Source organism: Mixophyes fleayi, chromosome 10 (genome assembly GCF_038048845.1).
Source record: "Mixophyes fleayi isolate aMixFle1 chromosome 10, aMixFle1.hap1, whole genome shotgun sequence".
Taxonomy (NCBI): Eukaryota; Metazoa; Chordata; class Amphibia; order Anura; family Limnodynastidae; genus Mixophyes; species Mixophyes fleayi.
Window position 1 is genome coordinate 79,984,334 of NC_134411.1, and position 23,806 is coordinate 80,008,139.

Here is a 23,806-nt window from a genome sequence, read left to right on the forward strand (position 1 = left end):
CAAATCTATCCTCTGGCTATAAATACAGCTTTGTGACGTACAATGGCTTTTGCAGGCCTCACTGGTTCGTCAGTCCCTATTTGACCCCCACTGTATAGATTTCTTAGTGGTGCTTAAACTAAACATTCCTGATGTATGTTCCCCTCTCTCTTTCTATCACCCAATGGTGATGCCGGAGAGACTCCCTGGTAAACATGGCTTAAAGGGGGAACACATCTACCAAAAAAAACGCTGGTTATTTCTCTGCCTTATAAATGATCCCTGTATATTTTAACCAGGAATACAATGTTGTCTAAGAGAATTGATACCCTTATATTCTATTCAGAGGTAAAGCTATTGAAGTAAAAATGTTTTATAGGAGCAGCAATGCATGAAATGAGTTCTAGAATACTGAATTCTAGGTAAATACTAATTCTGCTTCTGATGATTTTGTTTCTTGTTAACTCTAAGGGGTATATTTACTAAACTGTGGGTTTGAAAAAGTGGAGATGTTGCCTATAGCAACCAATCATATTCTAAGTACCATTTAGTACATTCTACAAAGTGACAGCAAGAATCAGATTGGTTGCTAGAGGCAACACCTCCAAATAGCAGTTTAGTAAATATACCCCTAACTCTATGAATATAGGTGGGCAGAAGCAGGTGTAAATCTGAAGAATTAAGTGTATGAACTCTTCTGTCTCTCTGGCAGTGCACATGTTAATCCTACACTGTTCTTTTTTTTCTAGAGATAAGATGCATGGTTGGTGATGACAGAGTAGGAGGGAGAGTGCAAGTGGGTGTGAGTCCAGTGTGAGTGTGTGTGGCTGTTCTGCTAGTGTGCAGTGATAAACACACCATCCGACATGCTGCACTTTGACCAAAACATCTCTATAAATAAGCTGGGAGGGAGAACAAATGACAGGAAAAAGGAGAACTGAGTCCTCCTCCTCTACACTGTGTACCAGCCATGGAGAGCAAAGATAACCTGGTAGAGTCTGTGGTAGGTGTCATCTTCTCCAAAAACCGCCAGGAATGCCCTGAGCCAATAAAAGCAGAGGTGCAAGGTAAGGGGATTAAATAAACTCTGTTTTTCTTCTGTGCCAATGGGAGTGTTAACCTAATCATGCACAGGATAGGAATTCAACTTAATTAATCACTAGCCATAGTCATATTTTACAGTCTGTGTACTTAACTCCTAATGGGCTGAGAGGGGTAAGAAAACAAAACACTTTTAGAGAATTAACAAAGAGTTCTAGATTGAAGAAAGACAACAGAGCATATAATACATATTTATCTTGTCTCACCCTTTCAGTGGCAGTAACATCTTGTTCTGTGGACCTGTCGCTAAGTCAAAAAGTATCTGTGTATATACATAGTGCATGGGTGAAATACAATGCCCATGACGAGCAGGTAGGAGAGTGTAGAACACTGCATTTAGGGATATAATGTTTCAGCACACTCATCACTGGGTACCACTGAAGTTGTATTACACCAGAGATATGGTAGCAGTGATGTGTTTGCACTAAGTGACACTGTTTGAGTGCCTTGGACCCAGGTGATTTTACATACTGCTTTTTATTTTTAAAACAAAACATAAAATATGCACATATACATATAAGACTTAAACCAACTACAAGTGCACAGTAGAATCCCTCACACTCTGAATATAAAGGACAGTTCTTAAAATGTACTCATACTTACTGGACTTATGTTCAGTAAACATGTCATGACGGGGGTCGTAGTGCATTGAAGTCTACATTGCACACAACCTGCTTAGATAAACCTGCTCAGCTGCAAACAGACTAAACAAATTAGTATATAGTGCTGCATATATATTTTTTACAAAAGGGAGATGAATATGTATTTATATTTATTTGAGGAGCAGTAATGTCATCACTTATATTGATAGAGTCATTCCTGGGTATGAGAATCACTTATTTAAAGCAAATTGCTTTTTATTTCAATTTCACACTCAATAATAACAAGTATCTAGGTCATGCGTTTATATGGTCACAGTACTCCACGATGGCTTCTAATAGTAGTATATAGTATTTATATATAAATAAATGTTAAAAAAAGTTTCATTAAAGTAGACTCTCCTTTGTGTGGATGTTTTCATTTGTGGCAGATGTGTGCCCTTGAGCACACCTCCCAAAATGTTAAAATACAAAATCGGGACACAAGCCATTCCCATGATCTGCCAAAACCATACCAGCCTGCGTTTTCTAACTCCCCTGTGGGAGATCCCAGGAATGGGTTGTTCAGTTGACATCTGTGGCGGTGGGCGTGACGTGGCAAATCACGTAATTTGGCTCCACCTTCCGTGGCGCAAAGCCACAATTGCATCATCGTGTCACGGTGGGTGGGGCCAACATGATGCAATTTGCATCATTGATGCCCCCATCCAACCCACTTCACTATAAAGTGGGCGGGACATGGGAGGGTGGCCTTCTCTCCTGGGAATTCAGGATATCTACCTGAAATTTGGGAGTCTCCAGGACATTCCAGGAGAATAGCCATGTATGGCCAAAACAACACCCAGATCCAAATAGAAGACACCCAGATCCACCAAACCATCAAACATTATTGTGAGGCTATGTCTCCTTTCTGTCAAATTGGGACAATTCAGTTAAACTGGGGACTGTTAGGAGGTATGCTTTGTGTTCTACTTGTTGATCAATGGGGGGTGTACTTGTGTGAGTGTGTATGACTTGTAACCTCAGCAACAATAGTGCATTGTGCATCACATAAATCATGCTCTAAGTAAATTACCCAATAGGCTCCAAAAGAACAATTTCCTTAATTTGCAAATTAAAAAAATGGTAAAATGCTTCTGTGACAGGATAGACCGCCTATGCCACCCTATCTGTTGTTGCTGGGAACCGGCTGGGCTTACTTTGCCACCGATCTCTTTCGTTATTCTAAATGCACCCTCTTGCCGCAGTAGGAGGGGCTTACAAATGCTGCTACCACTGGACTCCTATACCGGCATCCAGAACCAGACTTCTTCTGGGTAACTGACGCTGCTAGCGTATCTCATTGCTGGTGTACCTGGGCTGGTAAACAAAGGTTCATTGTATTAGATATATACATCAGACATAATGCATTTCCTCTAGAGAGGCTAAACAAAAAAACACATTTTCTACCCTGGTCTCAGAAATAACGATTTCCTATCTCAAAATATACACAATATTAAAAATAGGTGCATTGGCAATTTATGCGCCCTCCGCTATTTTCTTTAAATAAATTCATACCATAAGTTATTTATATGTGATCCAGTCACAGCTTCCATAGCATTGTCTAGTAGGAATATATTGACAAAGCAAGTTTTATAAATGGGAGTTGCCTTTTTTCATTAATGTAAAAGAGCCATACAAAACTAATAATGCGTTCAAAATATGAATTATTCAATACAATGTTCCGTTAATGCGTATATAAATGGAAGCATAGACATTGTATACACTGTCTAGTACTAATGAAGCAGACACAACCAACATTCTGATTCTGATTCTTAGCTAAATAACTGGAGCATGAAAATCCAGCAACTCCCAGAACAATTAGTGGGCATTCTAGAACTAATCTCGGTGGGATTACATTGTGTGCCCTCACACATTAGTTTCACTTCACTGCAGTATTTTCTAATTAGGCTGTTTTTATCTCACCGTACCAATAGCACTCTCTACAGAGGTTCCCAAATTTAAAACACAATCTTTTTGTCTTTGATAATTGTATTTAGCCATTGACAAATATATACATTGTGTTATGCTGACCACTTATTAGATCAGACCAATCCATGTGTTTAACAAATCGCAGACACATGCAGTAACCAGCAGAACAGTCCTTCAGTCTCTGTACTCGGTTCAAGTCCTCCTGTAGTGTGTTATTTCCATATGCCTGTCTGTTACTAACTTATGACATCACACACCGACCACTCCCACAATGCCTTGCGGTTACTGATAAAGACAGTGAGCAGCTATGTAATGGTGATAAGCCATACTTGCCAACATGGGCAAGATGATTCCCGGGAGGTCCGGGGTGCAGGTGGGTGTGTGTGGGGGGGGGGGGGGGGCGGGGCTCAAAGAATTGCGTCATTAGCCCTGTCCCCAAAATGGACATCACTACTGTGGACCAATAAAAACAGGTGGTGGGGCCACGATGGCGCGTTCATTATGTCACTAGGCTCCGCCCCCTCCGTTTAGTTTACACAGGCGGCCAGGATCAGGGAGAATTGCCTGCTCTCCTGGGAGTCCGGAAAGACTCCCAGAAATTCGGGAGTCTCGCGGACATTCCGGGAGAATAGGCAACTATGTGATAAACTTGTCTGTAGAAGCTACATGACAAAGTCTTGGAATCTGGGAATGGGTTTGGATACCCTCCCAGATCTGGTCAGAATGATTGGGGTTAATTTAGATCTACTGTCAGTGCTCTCACTGTCAGAGTTTAGTGGGTCATGTGAGGGCTGTCAATCACTGGTTGCAAGTACTGTTTGACCTGTCAGCACTGGTGAGTTTCTTGGTCCTCGTGCGACCTGACTGTGCTGATGATGGCAAACCATCCCTTGGCATGTTATAACTTAGTATACAGCATATTTCTCTGTGCTGTCACAAGTTCACTCCTCAAGTAAATGTTTGATGGAACGCGCTGCCCTCTCAGCAACTCCATTGATTTGGGGTATGGTGGACTACTGGTTATGTGCTTGAAATCCTAAGCATGTGAGAATTCCTTAAATGATTTGCTGATGAACTGCATTGCGTTATTAGTAATTGATTGTTGCGGAATGCCACGCACCACAAAGTGCTGTATCAACTTTGTGATCACAGTTGCACTGGTAAGGTTGGGTAAGTAGTTGATTTCAAACCACCCTTAATATGAATAAACAAGGAACAGGTGCTCTCTTCCCCTCCATTTGAAGATATCAGCAACAGTGAAGGAATGAGGCAAATCAGGAATGTCGTGGAAGTGCATTGGCACCTTGGTTTGACGTGGCCTGAAGGCATTAGATTGGGAGATCTGTCTGTCTTTGTCAGTATACATGGATGGCCAAAACATTGTCTTTCACGCCTTGCGCTTCATGGACTCAAGGCTAAAATGTCCCTGATGGAGTTGCTGGACCTAGTATTTCTGTGAGAATTGAAGTACAACAAACTTCTGGCCATGTAATATCAGGCCATCCATCCTTCATATCAAAGAAGTTCTTAATATTATGTGAAAGTTCTCTCGAGGATGTGGGCCAACCTTGAGTGATGACTTGCGAGAGACATTAGCAAAGGTAACACGCCTGAGTTTCACGTTTTAGTTTGTGGAGTTGGTTGAATAACAACACCTGGTGGGTTATGATCTCAAAGTAATCACCAACTTCAGCAGATTCTGAGTGTGGCAAGTGCGCACTACAGAGCGTGTCAGCCATGTAGAGTTCTTTGCACTGCTTGTATACCACGCCAGTATTATGTCATGGCAATTTGAGCATCTTGCACAGGATACAATGTGAAGCGGTTTTCTGAGTGTCGTGATCAGCTGTTGATCAGTCTCTACTGTAACAGGATGGCCATAAATGTAGTCATGGATTTTTATCAAACAAACACGAAGGCTAGGAGCTTCTTTTCGATTTGTGTGTATTGTGATTCCTTTAAGGCTCTGAAAGCAAAAGCACCAGCTTGTTGCACTTGAGGCAGACCTCACAAAGTTCATGCCGGGAGGCATTAAGTGATAGTACAACCGGAAGGTATACATTAAAACACTGAAGGATGGGAGGTCTTGTCAGTAGCTCCATTAGATTTGCAGAAGCAGAATTCTGTGACTCTTGCATGCACCAGTCAACATCTTGGCCCAGGAGATGATGTAGTGGAGCAGTTGTCTCACTGTTGCTTGGCATGAAGTTCACAAGGTAAGTAGTTATGCCAAGGAAATGCTGGAGCCCATATTTGTCCTCAGGTGGTGGCATTTGGCAGATAGCTCTTGTTTTCCCTGGATCAGGCTTCACACCCTTGTCCATGAGTAGTTGTCCAACATAGGACACCGACTCATGGACAAGGACTAGCAATGGAAGATAACCTCATTTAAATGAATAGGCACATTGAAATAAATGGGAAATCCTCTGATATTTTTAAACGTCACTGGTGAATTCATCTTTTTTAAATCAATGTAAATCTTTAAACATTGCTGCTTCATGGATTAAAGTGATTGGAAAAAAGGATTCCTGGTTTTGTTTTGTTTTTTGGAGATATAGTGATTTTGATTGATTTAAGGTTGTAAAGTTGACCTTACATAAACCATCCTTTATTTTTTTGTCCAGTGATGCAATGAATTAGATAGTATGTGTTGTATTTACCTACACTCTTTTCTAGTTCAAAACATGTCCTTGTTTCATCTTAAGGGCGACCTAGTATTTCATTAACCCATAATCCTACAACACCAGATATTTGTCTTTCTATCATTATGCCTTTTATCATAACCTAACTTGGTCTCTAAAATATAGTTGCCACATTAACTCTGGGCCAAAATCACCAAGTATTGCTTATAAGAATTATGGGCCTGATTCATTAAGGATCTTAACTTAAGAAACTTCTTATTTAAGTCTCCTGGACAAAACCATGTTACAATGCAAGGGGTGCAAATTAGTATTCTGTTTTGCACATAAGTTAAATACTGACTGTTTTTTCATGTAGCACACAAATATCAACTTTAAATTTCAGTGTACAAATAAGCTATCAAGTATTTGTGTGCTACATGAAAAAACAGTCAGTATTTAACATAAGTGCAAAACAGAAAACTAATTTGCACTCCTTGCATTGTAACATGGTTTTGTCCAGGGGACTAAAATAAGAAGTTTCTTAAGTTAAGGTCCTTAATGAATCAGGCCCTATATCCGTAACTGATTTTTTAATAAAATTTATGTAACTTACTGTACTGACTGTCAACAAGCATCTTTTTTTATTTTTAATTTTTGCACTCGCTTACAAAAGTTTTCGTTTGTTCTGGCCTTCATATATTTATATAAGTATCATATAAGTTTCCAATTAGCAGTGCAATGTGTCTCAAAGGTTCTACAACATGATAGTTAATTTTTATAAGCTCTAAGGGCCATGTGCATATAGGATGAACCTAAAAATACAAGTAGGTTTCTACGGTGTAGGATTAGGACATGAAGGCCCTGTAGGACCACTAATGTGTTAGGTAATGATCTGGCTGCGCCGGCGGACGCATTGAGCACTACCTGATGCGGACGTATCATTCAATGACACAATATCGGTCCTACAGGAGCTACGGGAGCCCTGCAGGACCACTAGTGTCAGCAAATTAGGCGGGTATACATAGGCGCACGGCGGCTGCATCAAGCTCTAGCTTTGGGCTGCTAGGAGTCCGAATTCCATCCCAAAACATTTAGTGGAATCCAGACAGGTAGGGGGCAGGGCCCACAGGCAGTGGGGCCCAGGGCCCATCTCTGTCAGTAATCCTACTGAATAACATCATAGTCAGCATCATCTTAGTCTGAAATGTCTGACACCAAAGAGCAAAGTGTTGGTTCCATGCTTTTTCCTTACTAATATCTTCCTTTATCAAAATAATTTGCAAAGGTTTTGTGTTTCCTTCTTCAAATAGCTCTTCCTTTTCTGCCACAGGGTACATACCAAAATGGCTGCAGGGAACTCTGCTACGGAATGGCCCCGGAATACACTCTGTTGGGGAAATGTCATATAGTCACTGGTTTGACGGTCTTTCTCTACTGCACAGTTTCACTTTTAAAAATGGTAAGAGCGCATCACTGTGGCTTTTTCATTATAAAGAATATAAATGGCTGTATGTGCACGCTAATATTTCTACCTACGTATAAAACAAAAATAAGACACATTCCCTACACTTGCACTCAGAGCAGTAATGATCTCAAAAGATGTTTTATACCAACAGGGCCGGTGCTAGGGTCCTTGGCGCCCTAGGCACTTTGTCAAAATTGGCGCCCCCCTCCCCCCCGCCGCAAAAATCGTCGCCCCCGCCGCAGGAACACTTTAAAAATTGGCGCCCCCCCCACCGCAGGCACACTTTAAAAATCAGCACCCGGCACACTGTCAAAATCGGCGCCCTCCTCCCTCCTTACCTTTCCTCCATAAAGCTGCTCCTCTCTGCTCCGTCTCCTCCCCTCCACTCACTGACACTGTCGGGCCGTGATGATGATGTCATGCCCGTCAGTGAGTGGAGGGGAGGAGACGGAGCAGAGAGGCGGCGGTGTTGATCAATAGCCTCTTCCCCCCTCCCCGTGGATTTATCTGAACGCTGTGCAGCGCCCGTGATAGGTATGGTCAGTGGTCGCTGCACAGTTTTAAAGTAATTTTATTTCTGAGGCGCCCTCCAGGGCCCGGCGCCCTAGGCAACTGCCTAACCTTGCCTAATGGGAGCGCCAGGCCTGTATACCAAGCAGTGTTAATCTAGGTAACACCTAAAGATGCTCATACACAAACTAGGCTATATGGCCCAAGCACCAACTGGATCTGTGTCCAATTAGATAACGATAAGGCCTAATTATTGCTTATTCCCCCAATGTGAAGAAAAAAACTAACATTTTTGTGATAAAATTTTGTTTTCTCCACCATTTAAGAATGTAAGCTAGCCAGGACAGTGCCATTGAAAACTGCCTGCTAGGTGAGTTGTATCTCCCACAGAGATATCTTCCACCCGGCACTTTTGCCGCGGCGGAAGCTGTACAGTCACATTTAACACTTTAAAGGCGATAGAATATGCAATGTTGATCATCTATTTTAGTTTACAGCCTTACAGTTAGGTGACAGTCTCCTGCACATATGCTGTATTAGATGTTTATAAAACAGATTATAAGCCAACTGCACATTGGTTTCTGACCCATGTTAGAAAGTACATATAATAAAATGCAGATGTATTCGGCTTTATCAATGCAAAATGGGCCAATTATTCCTTTTATAACAAATCCTGTTTTGTTGATTGGCAGGTGAAGTGTACTACAGAAGCAAATTCCTCCGCAGTGACACGTATACATCTAACATGGAAGCCAACAGAATAGTGGTGTCAGAATTTGGGACCATGGCTTATCCAGACCCCTGCAAAAATATCTTCTCCAAGTAAGTTCCAAAGCCTGTCAATGTTTTCAGAGGATTATCATCATCATCATCAGCTATTTATATAGCGCCACTAATGCCGCAGTGCTGTACAGAGCACTAACTCACATCAGTCTCTGCCTCATTGGAGCTTACAGTCTAAATTTCCTAACACACACACACACAGAGATAGTGAGACTAGGGTCAATTTTGATAGCAGCCACTTAACCTACCAGTATATTTTTGGAGTGTGGGAGGAGACCGGAGCACCCGAAGGAAACCCACGCAAACATGCAAACTCCTCACAGATAAGGCCATGGTCAGGAATCAAACTCATGACCTAAGTGCTGAGAGGAGGAAGTGCTAACCACTGAGCCACCGTGCTGCCCAATTAACACACAATTTAACTATCTGTTTAATGTTGAAATATGCATGATAAAGACAACAATATCACCATTCACCTGTCGTTCAGTACTCAATAAACAGACCCCACCTGCTTTTAAGACATCTTTATTTCTTAGTGTCCTACAATATTAAATTGAGAAAAGTGGAATCCTTTGCCTAAAACCTATATCTGTATGTTTTTCAATGTATGTAGGGATACATTGAAGATTCCACAGGTATGCAGTTTTTCTGTGGAGGGATAAACTTTCTTCTGTGATGGCCAATATTTCCCACCTCCTCACAATTTTTTTCTTGACCTTACATGTGATGTCAGTTTTTGATTGGTTATCCCTGGGGATGTTGTCATGTTAACAGACTCAAGCTATCCCTCCAGATCTGAGCTTGAGGTTGAATCCTCAAAATTGGAGAACCCCTCTAAAAAAATTCTCCCTTTCTTTGAAAAGCTTGGCCTCTTAGCGGAGGTTATATTTATAGAGAGATGATCTGCGCTCAGAGTTGTAGCTAGGACACAATTAGTTAACAGGGGGGATCGGCTTAAGTAAGTAGGTGTTCTGTCTCCACAATAAATGCACTATACAAGACTTCACCTCTACACACTTTTGATGGTGGTGAACATAATTGGATGCATAGAATTGACAGTGAACCATTATCCACTTCTTTGTGGGGGTTGCTCATCCTGAAAAATCTGGCGTCTATAGTGAAAATTACTTTCCTGTGCAAAAGTAGCTCTAAAGTAACTACCCCCTATGTTCATTACCAAGATCTCTAAATATTTTGATAATTATTTTGATAGTTCTAAAGCTGTTGGCAGACATTGAAATCAAGGGCAAAATAAGTTTTATGTATCTCATACAATTTCAAGTAGACAAATTCAGGGCAGGTCACCTGGACTTCCGAGAGAGCAGGCCATTCTTTTCACTTTTTATTTTTAGAAAATTGTTTTTATTTGAACCTACTGTTTGGGTACAGAAAGGAAGCAAGAGACTTGCAAGACTGATCTTCCTCTCTCACCGCTCCACATCTGCTGCACCACTTTGCAAATCCCTACACTGGCTCCAAGCGTCCTGCAGAATCCAATTCAAATTACTCACCCTTACCTACAAAGCCCTCAACACTACCCCTGCATACATCTCGAATCTCATATAAAAATACTCCCCCTTCTGCCCTCTTAGATCTACTTCTGAACTGCGCCTTGTCTCGTCTCTGTTAATCACCTCTTACTCCCGCCTACAAGACTTCTCCCGTGCTACTCCCCACTTATGGAATTCCCTACCACGCTCAATCAGACTTTCCCACGGCCTTCAAATCTTTAGATGGTCTTTGAAAACCCATCTCTTTTTATAGTGGTGACCTTATCCCCGATAACACTATTAACACTAATGCACCCTCACAACTATCCCAATCTCCACTCTAAGCCACACTCTCCTCTTGTTTCAGCTGTACCCTCTTCCCTTTAGAATGTCAGCTCTCTAATGAGCAGGGTTCTCCATACCCTTTGTTTTCATGTCTGCGTTTATTTTGTCTACCTTGTATGTCCCTGTTTTATGTATGTACTGTTTTCCCTACTGCGCGACGCTGCGGAGCACTGTGGCGCCTTATATATCTACAATAATAATAATAATAATAAAAAGGTCTAGTATGTCAATGCACAGGATTTTTTTCTTACATAAATTATAACATTATAGATAACATGATCTATTGTGCCTTGAATTTTTATTTTTAACTTTCATAATTGTTATTTCAAACTTTTTACCTTTCCCGACTTCTTTTGAAATTTCGGAGTGTTTTGTTAACTATTTACTGACTGCAATACTGTGAAACAAGGGAAGTTAATGCTCGCACTAGGAAAGGAACTTCTCTCATAGAAAGTAGTAATTAATTAGAAGTAAATATGAATATAATTACTATGTTCAAATACAGGGAGAGAAGTTGAGGTTCAATGAACCAAAAGGGGGCACGCCAGTCCCTTATAAATGATGCTTATAACATAAAACATAACACGGGGCCGTAGCCTTTATTGAAATGATATTTAAAAAAAGGATCGAAATATAGGATAAAAACAAGTAGGAAAAATGTAGAGAAAGAATTTAAAATATGTGTAACCCTTCGGTGACTGCCCCTGAGTAGTAAGTGTTTAGACAGTAGAGTATGTAATAGTTGTCACTATCATAATTATCTCAGTAATACAAGCCAAGAGAAGATATACTATATAGTTTGTTACAAGAGATGATGGCTCCTGAGCTGACAAATTGTATGTCACTGCTCAATAATCACTAATAGTGTGTTTGATATACTCAATTTATAGGGAATTATATAACACACATCCCCTATTATATCTCATGTCTTACCCTCTGTATTTAATCTAAACTTGAGGAGAGGAGATGTAAAGCCGCTGCACGGACTGAGTCTCCGTGTTGGCAGTCACTTCCAGGGTGTGACGTCACAAATGACACCATTTGTGACGTCATGTGCATCATCAAGATCCTGAAGGAAGTGATGAGGGTTCTGGGAGTATGGCCTACTCTACCGGTAGTCCAGACAACTGCCCAAAATTCCTGAAACTACCCGAAAGTAAGCCCTGACCACTTGCATGGCACTCACTGATTTAGGAACCATTGATATCTAGGTTTACCGTGAACCTACAAATCATAATATATATGTAACATCTAGACGCTTTATGGAATTTTAGACTCATTATGATGGGAAGTACAATGACTACAGGTATCAGTAATCCCTTCGGGGAGGGTGACAACAGAGAGGAGGTTACACACATTTACAAATGTATGATAAGCCACCTGCCCCGTCAAGGTGCTTCTGAACTAAAATATTTGATTTTATTGCCTAACACTTCGCTAGGACCTAGTGACATTAAAGAGGCATGAGGTAGGGATGTCTCTGCTTCCTAGTGAATTCAATGCCTCCCTAAACTGCTTGTAAGTGACTTGAATATATGCACTTGTATAGTGCTAGCATTTACATTACAAGTCATCTTGTCCAAAGCTGTTTCAGTATAGTGTTATAACCCTCATTACAGAGCCTTCACTTACCTGTCACATGTGGTGCCTGAGTTCACAGATAACTGCTTAATCAACATCATAAAGTTTGGAGATGATTATTATGCTTCTTCTGAAACCAACTTTATCAGGAAGATCGATCCCCAGTCTCTGGAAACACTAGAAAAGGTATGACTTCTGCCCAGGTTCATTTATAAATGAGTCTTGTATCATATTGCTACCCACAATCCTTAGCTATACTGTAGCCCAAGCTAGAGAATGTGCTGCTTCAGTTAGGAGGATGTAGTCAACTGATAAGTTATTATTATCTGACCAGTTGCGATCATTTGTGTTATCGGTGCATAATAATAATATTTATAGGGGTCTTACTGTTCTAGCTGTCTGTCTTTTTTCTGTGCAGAACTCAGGTTAGTGACATAACTGGGGGTTACTGAGTGACGTAACTGGTGGCTACTGAGTAACATGAATGACATTGTTTTGTGCACCAGTATTATTTAAATGAGAAGGGGGGGAGAGGGCACAATTACAGGGGTGTTCCCTACTTTCCAGGAGGGCTCACGGCCTTTTTCTCCCTGCAAAAGGATATATTACCACCCCCTCTGAGGAGGAATTGAATTTTAGGGTTTAGTTGCCATTATAATGTCTTTCTGTATTTTGTAGGTGGACTATATGAAGTATGTGACAGTCAATTTAGCGACTTCTCACCCGCATTATGACAGTGCAGGGAACACATTTAATATGGGGACATCCATTGGTGACAAAGGAAAAACAAAGTACATGGTTTTTAAGGTCCCTCCTACAGTCCCTACTACAGTTGCAGGTAAGACAGTAAGAACTCATTGTCTGAACACAATGCAACCTTACATACAGCCAGGTAATATACACTGTGTCACTAATGCAGTGTTACCTAGACTCCATTTTCACAAGGAACAAGGGTATGAGGGTATGTGAGAGAGATAATTAATAACATTATAATAAAGGGACAAGATTAAGAGTAATCCTGACAAATTACAATAGTGGCGTTTTGGGTGTTAGATAGGTGCCCATGGCTGTCCCCAATATTTTACAATTCAAACTCAACGTTGCAAGGATGTCCTTGCCAGTGGCGTCACCACCACCAGAGCAGCCCCTGTGGCAGTAAACTTTGGGAGATGATATTGCTGTTTGTTACAATATATGTGGAGTATAAGGTTTGCTGGGAATGAAAGCACTTGAGGCAAGGGAAGTGCTGTGTTCTAATGAAAAAGTAAACTGAAAGTATTCTATAGAGGATATTTAAGAAGCGACTATTTCAGTGGGAAATCACTCACAAAAAAATGTGTATTGGGAGCCCATGGGGCCGTGATAGGGATGGAGGGATGTGACCAAAATGTTAATTCAAGAGCATGGTATGGTAGAAAAAATAGGATTTTATTGGTACATACTGATCGCATGCACATCACAGTTAGCAGGATGTTCATGCTTTTCATCACGAGTGTGTGACACCCCCGTTGGATGGTGTGATTGTCACACTAACTCTGTGACACATGACACAGGAGGTTCATCTGCTAGTAAAATATATAGTAGTGTTATATCTGGCACAAAAGCATTCATGTAGGTCACCTGATTGCAAGTGTCTAGTGCTTTATCTATTTTCCTATTCTGGTGTACATGTGAGCAATGGTGTGTGTCTGTTGTTTTTGTTTTATTTACCATTTGTTCAGTTGTATTGTAGTCAAGATGCAAAATACATGTAGCGCTCATACAAAGGGGGGAATTCAATTGGGCGCGTTACTGCTGAAAGTAACGTACCCTGCGCACTATTAACGATATTACGGTAATAGTGTGCACTATTACTGTTACTATGGTAATCTTTACCGCTGTCTTTTGCTCGGGGAGCTTCGAGCAGAAATCAGGGTTAACATTAACGGTAATAGAATTAACGCCGCATTGAATTCCCCCAAAAAAGTCTGTACACTTTTGGTGAGTTCAGTAGAAGGTAATAGTGTGAAGGGCATTATACATGTGTATAAGTGATTGATGAAAGCTGCCATTCTGAGAGCCAAAGCACTTTGTAAGAGCTACATTAAAAAATATTTTTTAATTTGAATTATAAAATGTGACATAGGGGGAATTCAATTGGACGCGTTATTGCCGAAAGTAATGCCAACTGTGCACTATTACCGATATTACGGTAATAGTGTGCGTAATTACCGTTAATACGGTCATTTCAACGCCGGCTTTTTGCTTGCTGCAGGAAGCAGGGTTAAAATTACCGTGTTAACGGTAGTAAATCTATTGCGACGCTATTCTGGGAGGAACTGAATTCCCCCAATTTAGTCTTATGCTGTGATAAATGCTTTGTTCTGTTCAGCAAAGCAAGCCCTGGGGGTAAATGTATCAAATAACGAAAGTTTTGCCATTTGAACTGCCAAAGTGATAGGTATTAGCTAAATTATACCCAAATAGCTTGTCTGTGGGTACAACAATCCAAAGTGACAGAATTCCCATCAGTGATGTGTGTGAAGGCATTGGCTGTAATATAAATAAATGGCAAAAAATAAATGACCAATCTAGGACCCATTATCCACACAATAGGGTGATCAATGTTGGGTTAGGCTGAGGGTCTAGATCTGCAAAGTACCTGCAGCTACAGTTTGCAAAATTATACTGTTTTGCCATAATGTCCCTTCCGAACATCTTTGTGCTAATGTGAAATAATCTTGTCCTAGATAATAAAGACAGTAAGAAAAAGTCGCCCCTGAAAAATGCAGAGGTTCTTTGTTCCATTCCTGCCCATCGCCTTCTGAGTCCTAGCTACTACCACAGCTTCGGGATGACGGAGAACTACATCATCTTTGTAGAACAGCCTTTAAAGTTGGAGATTGTGAAGCTGGCAACTGCCTACTTCCGAGGTGTCAACTGGGCATCCTGCATTACCTTCCACAATGATGAAAAGGTATGTTTTATTGTAGGTCTCTGGCCTGGTCGGTCTTCAGAGAGCCATGGGCTATGCCAACATGTGATAGACAGAATGTATTTCCCAGCATGCCTATAGTGTGCCAGCGGCTTAATGCCTGCATTGTGCAAAGGAGATGAAGCAGGATGAATGGCATGGTTATCAGTGCACAATCATATCAATCAGTGGCATAACTTTAACATTCAAGGAAACAGGCATAGACAACCGTTTTCATTAGTGCAACATAATATTATTTTTATACTTTATAGAGCACTTACATATTACAAAGAACGGTGCAATCACAGTATTTATATTAGTGGATCTTACAATTCCTTAATTTGATGAATTAGAGTTGTGCTGATGAAATCCCCTGTTTCTATATCCAACCACCTGTGTGGATCCGACAAGGAGCTGTCAGTTCACTGGACTGTTGGACTGTTACAGGCTGTGACCTGGGGGTGAATGTATCAAGCTGCGAATTTACCGGCGGGTTTGAAAAGTGGAGATGTTGCCTATAGCAACCAATCAGATTCTAGCTGTCATTTTGTAGAATGTACTAAATAAATGACAGCTAGAATCTGATTGGTTGCTATAGGCAACATCTCCACTTTTCAAACCCACAGAGACTCACAGTGTGATACATTTACCCTAGGTGTTAATTCATAACAGATATAAGTAAACTGATGTACATTTGTTTATGAAGTTATAATTATGGATGGAGATCTTCCTTAACCTTGATTTAACATTTGTATTTTTTCTTTGTTCGATTTTCAGACCTGGTTTCACGTTATTGATAAAAGGACCAAAAAACCAGTTGGAGAGAAGTTTTATACTGATGCTATGGTGGCTTATCACCACATTAATGCTTATGAAGAAGACGGACATGTTGTATTCGATATTATCACATATAAGGACAATAGTTTATATGAAATGTTTTATATGGCCAATATAAAGAAAGGCCTTTCTCAGGAGACTACATTGACCTCAATACCAAGCTGCAAACGATACGTCATCCCTGTGCAATATGACAAGGTTAGTTTCTGTTTTCTTCATGTGTTTTGCTGATGATATGGCTATTGAACTTCGCAGTAGTTATTAATTATGCCTCTTGACTTAAGATAGAACTGCCATAATATTGTAAAATTAAGGGTGCATTATATTAAATAATGACATATTGAAACAATATATATTTTAACTGGTTCTCCTGACTAAATTAAACAAGGGTTTTATGCACCATTTTCTAACGCAAAGCAGTAGTTATACTCTTTGAGGGTTGGGTACGCTTGATCGATGCTGAGAAATCCGACATCGATAAGCCCTCCAACTAAAATCCGAATTTCTGGGAAACCGATGTGAAAATAAACAGACATACCCTGAAGTCGACGCTGGAGATCTCCGATTGGCTCACCATGCTGACAGCAAGTCATTCCGATTGGAGAAGTGTTCGGCACTGCATCTTGATGTCATTGCAACGTCCGTCAATAGAAATTTAAAGCGGCAATGTGGGGTTAAGTGTTTAAACACTTAACCTTAGTGTTCCCCACATTGCCGCTTTAAATTTGTATTGACAGATGTTGCAATGACGTCAAGCTGCAGTGGCGAATAATTGTCCAATCGGGATAAGTTTCTGTCAGCATGGTGATCCAATCGGAGATCTCCAGCATCGATTTCAAGGTAAGTCTGTGGTAAGTGTTTATTTTCACATTGTTTGCCAGATATTCGGATTTTAGTTGGAAAAAACAGTCAGTATTTAACTTATGTGCAAAACAGAATACTAATTTGCACCCCTTGCATTGCAACATGGTTTTGTCCAGGAGACTGAAATAAGAAGTTTCTCAAGTTAAGATCTTTAATGAATCAGGCCCTCCATTTTCATCTATACTGTCACATGTATTCATTGTTTCACACCGCACAAGCATACATTGCTCTATTAGAAATGCAAATTAGTAAGTAGTATATTTTCTGTCGTTATCATGTTAAAGAAAGCAGAAGTGGGAGCTAATCTTGTAAGACTGCCCGAAACAACGGCAACAGCGGTCAGAGACAAAGAGGGCGAGATATACTGTCAGCCGGAGGTCTTATGTGAAGGTAAGGAGCCCCGAATTCATTCTTCTATGGAACATATTGAAAGTAACATAAGACTCAAGTTTCTGAAAGAATGTTTAATCTCAACAATGACCTTCAGTACAAACATTGTTGGCATTCTGAGGGGTACATTTACTAAACTGCGGGTTTGAAAAAATGGAGATGATGCCTATAGCAACCAATCAGCTTCTAGCTGTCATTTTGTAGAATGTACTAAATAAATGATAACTAGAATCTGATTGGTTGCTATAGGCAACAGCTCCACTTTTTCAAACCCGTAGTTTAGTAAATATACCCCATAGGCTCATTTTTAAGGACTAGAATGTTGAATAATATATACATTGCTATATACTTTAGCGATATTAGAAAAAAAAGTCTCTTTTATATATATAGTTTTTAATTTTTAACAGTAAAATTGTCATTTACCCTATTTACCTGGAGAGGTATAACCCTTACAGCATTCAGAGGGCCTGATTTATTAAGGAATGTAAATGCCGATACGTGCCGTATTTTGCTTAAAATTGCACCGCACACGCCCATAAACATACTATACACCAGTGAACGCAAGAACATCCAATTAATCTTCAAATGCAAAGGACATTTATGACAGCCTACTATTTCAGGGGCGGATCGGGACAGGAAGGGAGCTAGTGCACATTGTCAATGTACAGTAAGAGCGTGCCAATGTTGAGCGCACACAGCACAGTGTCCAATTCAAGCTTTGGGCATCTCTAAGGTACCTGATTTTCAGCTGTATCACTTGCACCAGCTACAGGTCGGGTGTAAGTTCCGATTGACAGTAATAACGGCCGCGTATACAATGCTAGAACATGTGTTTGCAATCAAGAGCAACCATAAAAATGCATTTTATGTACAGTAACCATGAACAATATTCTGATAAATGTATTTTATGGAAAAAATGAAAAATATAAAAGTTATTTTTAAAAAAATGTTTTTTTCATTAATATTATCATTACTATATTATTATCAGACAATAATAGAAAACTTTTTATTTGTGCGTTCTGCTGGGACTTTCTAATGCACATGTATTGTTCATACCCTGCAGTGCGTTGTGTCTCTCTGCCGTACATGCCAGTGGCGGATCCAGGGGGGGGGGGGGGGGGCGATCGGGGCGCCCCCCCTAGCAGACACTTGCTGCCGACGGTTGCACAGTATGTGCAGGTCCGTCCAGCCGTGACAGGCAGGGACAGTGTGCTGCCCGGCTGCTCTGACTGTGGTTAAAACACAATGCTAGATGCTAGAAAGGGGCGGGGCCTAAATCCCCCCCCCTTAAATCGCCCCGGGTACAGCATTTTTCTAGATCCGCCCCTGGTACATGCAGACAATACCTACAACTGTATTCAACAAAAGATGTTTCTACAGAACTGCTTCTAGTTGAATACGGACATGTTTATTTCCCGCGCCTTAATGAATCAGGCCCAGAATATTTAATTTCTTCATATTGTAACATAATCCGTGTGTAAAATTATCTTTTATGCTCCTAGGAATTGAACTACCTAGAATTAACTATGACTATAATGGCAAGAAATACAGATACGTTTACGCTTCCCATGTTGAATGGCGCCCCATTCCCACCAAGGTAAAGCCTACTGTTTTCTAGCAGTAAATCTTTTACAGATCCATGAGTCCAAATTTCAGATGTGTTGAAATAGGAATACACTAGTAATCACCGTAAACTTGAGAAGGGATGTGATGGTGGTTGGGGAGGGGTTCAATTTTAGATTTAGGGAAATCAGAATTCCGTCACACAATTCCTAAGGCTATGGACAAACCTTAAATTTTGGATTTAGTCATACATGCCTACTTTTGAAGGCAGCTGTCCAGGAGGGGGTCAGTCGAGGGGGCGGGGCCACGTGTGGTGCCCCGTTAGGCCCCGCCCCTGTCAGTTTTAGGTAATTTCAGTCAATCACAGCAGGGGACGAGGCCTCGATGGCACATTTAGCTCCGCCCCCACCCTCTTCAACAACGGAGATGGCTGCATCCGGGATGTTTGCCTGCTTTCTCGGGAGTCTGGGAGAACTCCCAAAAATTCAGGAGTCTCCCGGACATTCCGGGAGAGTAGACAACTATGGATTTAGTACACCCCTTATATATTTCAGAGTTCTGGATACATGACGGTGGCCTTCTTATAATCATGGCATAGGAGAGGAAACTGTACAATTTATAGACAGATATTTAAAGATAAAAAATAAATACTAAGATAAAACTAAGCAGAAAAAAAACACATTTAACATTAATAAACGCTACACAATAAAAGCACAAAATCTAAACAAGTTTTTTTTCCATGAGTGTGCTCCTTTAACACCGGCTTTGATACAAAATAGATCGTAATGCTCCTTTTTCCAACCCGACGTAGATCTTCGTCAGCCTAACATTCTAGTTATTCCCAGTGTAACGGTCTTACCAATAAAATGTGAACATAGTATAAAGTATATACTAAGGTATATTACACCTTTACTTATTAAAGTATAATTCCACCCAAAACTGTAGAGTAGAATATCATGTGAAACCCAGTCCCCCCACTGTCCTGACTGAGCGCACCCCTCACTCAGGGCTACCAAGAGATATATTGGGCCCAGGTACAGCAACTTCTTGGGGAAACTTCTTTAGGCTCCAATGGGGTGGGGCCACACCAGGTTGGTGACTCCACCCACTACATAGACAGGCCCGGGCCCCAATACTTTGTACCTGCTCCCCTTCCCTTGGACTGGGTTTCAATATTCTGTCCAAAGCTGATTGTTCAATTTTGGGTGTTATTATCTATTAAATGTGTAGAAAGTGGTAATGAACTAAATAGCAAAGTTCAATTATGTTTAATTTCACGCAACCTATTGAAAAACGTGATAATCAAAAAGGTCGAAAGTGGAATAGCAGAGGTAGCTATCTCTCAACTCTACCAATTAAAAAAAGTCTTCTATAATATAATACAACAATACTAACACTGAGATTATCAAAATGTTGTCCAAAATCTATTTAGTAATGTCACTAAATATTAATAAACTATATATGTATATTAATATGCAGATATAAAAAAAGACCATAAAAGCAATAAGTCAAGTATCAGGACAAAATAAACAGATCCCTAAATGGAATATTAAGCACCATAATTTAACAATCAGACACTGTTATCCGTAGGAACTAAAAGTCTCAAATATAATACATTTTTAGTAAAGTACAGCTCATTCCTGCTTCTAGTGAAAGTAACAGAGAAACGCGTCAATACCAATATCTTTGATTGGGACATTATTTAATGCTAACTATGGGTTTCCTGGATTTATATCTATCTGTTTAGCATTTAGAAATCTACATCCTCAGACTAATACATAAGGAGCAATGAGATATGGTGGAGTCTATTTATTAATATACTGCGGTGACAATCACTATGTATTGCTGCAAATCGCAGAGATGCATAATGGAACACCGCTGTAATTTACCATGCCGGGGCTGCTCTGAGAGCCCAAGTGAAGTGCCCCCTACACCCAGGCCCGGCGCTCCCATTAGGCAAGGTTAGGCAATTGCCTAAAGCGCCGGGCTCTGCAGGGCGCCTCGAAATTAAAAAAAAACGGAAATCCACGAGGAAGAGAGGAGGGAAGGGGCTATGAATGTTACCTGCATGAAGCTGCTCCTCTCTGCTCTGTCTTCTCCCCTCCGCTCACTGACAGTGTCTGTGAGTGGAGGGGAGAAGACAGAGCAGAGAGGAGCAGCTTCATGCAGGTAAGTTAAAGAAAGACATGGGGAGGGGAGGGGAGGGTAGCTGAGGGGAGGGAAGCGCAGCAGCGATTTTTAAAGGGGGGGGGCGGCGATTTTTAAAGGGGGGGGGCGGCGATTTTCACACTGTGCCTAGGGCGCCAAGGACCCTAGCACCGGCGCTGCCTACACCACAAACTATTTGTACTATTTACCATCAGCGTTAGAAGGAATGGCACAGCACTTCCACGGTGAGGGATCCAGCGAAGACAGAGAGGCTTCAACTGGATCCCATTGCAAATGACAGATAACCTGAGATGGCGTTATCCATACTTGCCACCTCTCCCGGAATGTCCGGGAGACTCCTGCATTTTGCGAGAGTCTCTCAGACTCCCGGGCAAGTGTGGCAATCTCCCGAAACTGCCCACTTCACTAGGAAGTGCCCCAGGAGAAATCTATGATCCCTTCATAAATAATACAAAGTCCATTTTATGGAGAAAGCTGCAGTTTTCTCAGTTGTTATGGCTGATCGCACCTTATTAAATAGACCCCTTAATAGATAAAGAACTGTAGCACTAACCGGGTACAGAGAATCAGTGATGCACCTGCGCTAATGAATATATTCAACCAATTACATCTCTTGCAAAAGAAGTGGGACATTTCTGTTCCTAGATTGAGACTCTAAGGGGCATATTCAATCAAGCACAGTGGCTCAGTGGTTAGCACCTCTGCCTCATAGCACTGGGGTCATGAGTTTCGATTCCTGACCATGGCCTTACCTGTGTGGAGTTTGTATGTTCTCCCTGTGTTTGTGTTGGTTTCCTCCGGGTGCTCCGGTTTCCTCCCACACTCCCAAAACATACTGGTAGGTTAATTGGCTGCTATCAAAATTGACCCTAGTCTATCTCTGTCTGTCGGTCTATGTCTGTGTGTGTCTATATTAGGGATTTTAGACTGTAAGCTCCAATGGGGCAGGGACTGATGTGAATGAGTTCTCTGTACAGCGCTGCGGAATTAGTGGCGCTATATAAATAAATAGATGATAATGATGATGATGATATGTGTTTAATTGCTCAGATCGTGAAGGTTGACGTGGTGACAAAGGAAATGCTGGTATGGACTGATGAAATGTGCTGGCCGGCAGAGCCGCTGTTTGTACCGTACCCAGATGGCAAAGAAGAGGATGATGGTAAGTTTCATTGAGTTCCTAATAAAAAGAGAGAGAGCGTCCCAACTGCCAAGCACACAGCTGAGATGGGAGAGGCAGAACAGAGTGCCAGCTACTAGGCAACTGCTGGGATAGAAGAGAAAAAGACAGTGGCGGAATGTACATATATTAGTGTGAGCCATTGTGATAAGCACGGTGGTCCCTAACGTCAGGCTCAAATAACACAAGGATAAAGCCTGCACCAAGTAATTGTGGATAGAAACATGCAAACAATCATCTCTACATCTTGTACGTTATAAGTCTATATAAACTGATTAAACTCTGAAGACGTTTTAGTCCAGTGATGAAACCTTATCTATACATATGGATTGAACATTTAGAGATTTAGTAAACATATCCATTTTGATTTTCTCCCTTGTTTTTTGTATTGCAGGAATTATATTATCTTCCATTGTATCTTCAGACCCCCAAAAATCCCCTTTCTTACTCATATTGGATGCCAAAACCTTTAAGGAAGTGGGCCGTGCCAGTGTCAATGCCAACATTCATCTGGACCTACATGGAATCTTCATACCAGAGAAGAACTGAGCAGAAATCCCATAATCAAACTGACCGTTCTACACAGTGGAATCTGGGAGATCCACGTCAAAACTTTTTCAAAAGCCCTGGAGGGTAAGGACAGAATTCAAGAACCATTGCAAAACCACAGAACCCAAAACATTATCATTTACCAAATGTTCAGTAGGGCCACAATGCTCCTGATCATAGATGCCAGTGTTAATAAGCAAGAGCTGTCTGATTTAAATGGAAGCTATTTGTAGGCACAGCAGTGCAGTGTCTGTACTATGCATGTACAATGGCTGAGATGTTAAGGGAGAACAAAAGGAGACTCAGTACACACATGGTAAACTCCTGGAAAAAGCTGAAAATAAACCACATCTGTACATTTAAAAAAGGCAAACAATGTCCTACTAGAGATTGTACATAATTATTCTCATTAAATTCATATTGTTGACTTGCACTGACTGCCAGAGCATTCTGGGATCTGTAGTCCGTCTGCGTCTGAAGTATACATCCTCTTTTGCATGAAGTGATTGTACTTTTCTTATGAATACATTTCTGCACATTGTCAGTGCAGATAAAATCCATGCCCTGAATTTATCTTCTACCTTTGGATATAATACTGTACATAACACATTAAACTTTAGCACCATTGATAAATGAAAGGGCAAAGTCTATATGTGCTTGTCAGACACATACGGTTCCTTTTCATAGGATTTTTTTTATATATATATGAACTCTAGACCATAATGTCTGATAACCAGAGCCTTATCTACCCCTTGTCTCGTGTCTGCACCTCCTTTATCAAAATGTATGTACTTGTCCTGTTTTATGTATGATTTTGTGTGATTTGTCATTATGACACTGCAGAGTTTTGTGGCGC

General features: G+C 40.9%; 1 protein-coding gene across 2 annotated transcripts; it reads left to right on the forward strand.

Moving 5' to 3' along the window:
- The first annotated feature begins 802 nt into the window (after positions 1-802).
- Positions 803-23,806, forward strand: BCO1 (beta-carotene oxygenase 1). Of its 2 annotated transcripts, none has more exons than XM_075188977.1 (11): positions 803-1,046; positions 7,602-7,730; positions 8,939-9,068; positions 12,484-12,631; positions 13,124-13,283; positions 15,175-15,401; positions 16,176-16,433; positions 17,384-17,489; positions 18,992-19,086; positions 22,272-22,383; positions 22,796-23,806. In XM_075188977.1, exons 1-11 carry the CDS (start codon positions 950-952, stop codon positions 22,948-22,950), a joined length of 1,617 nt encoding a protein of 538 aa, XP_075045078.1. In that variant the 5' UTR covers positions 803-949; the 3' UTR covers positions 22,951-23,806. The 2 variants fall into 2 exon arrangements, with proteins under 2 accessions (XP_075045078.1, XP_075045079.1); XM_075188978.1 differs by having other exon boundaries at positions 805-982.

Bases quoted from the DNA above. Each gene is read 5' to 3' on its own strand.
- BCO1 (XM_075188977.1), top strand. From the start codon at position 950: ATGGAGAGCAAAGATAACCTGGTAGAGTCTGTGGTAGGTGTCATCTTC. The intron at 9,069-12,483 runs GTAAGTTCCAAA...CCCTCATTACAG, and splicing joins TGCAAAAATATCTTCTCCAA to AGCCTTCACTTACCTGTCAC. The intron at 16,434-17,383 runs GTTAGTTTCTGT...ATCATGTTAAAG, and splicing joins TCCCTGTGCAATATGACAAG to AAAGCAGAAGTGGGAGCTAA.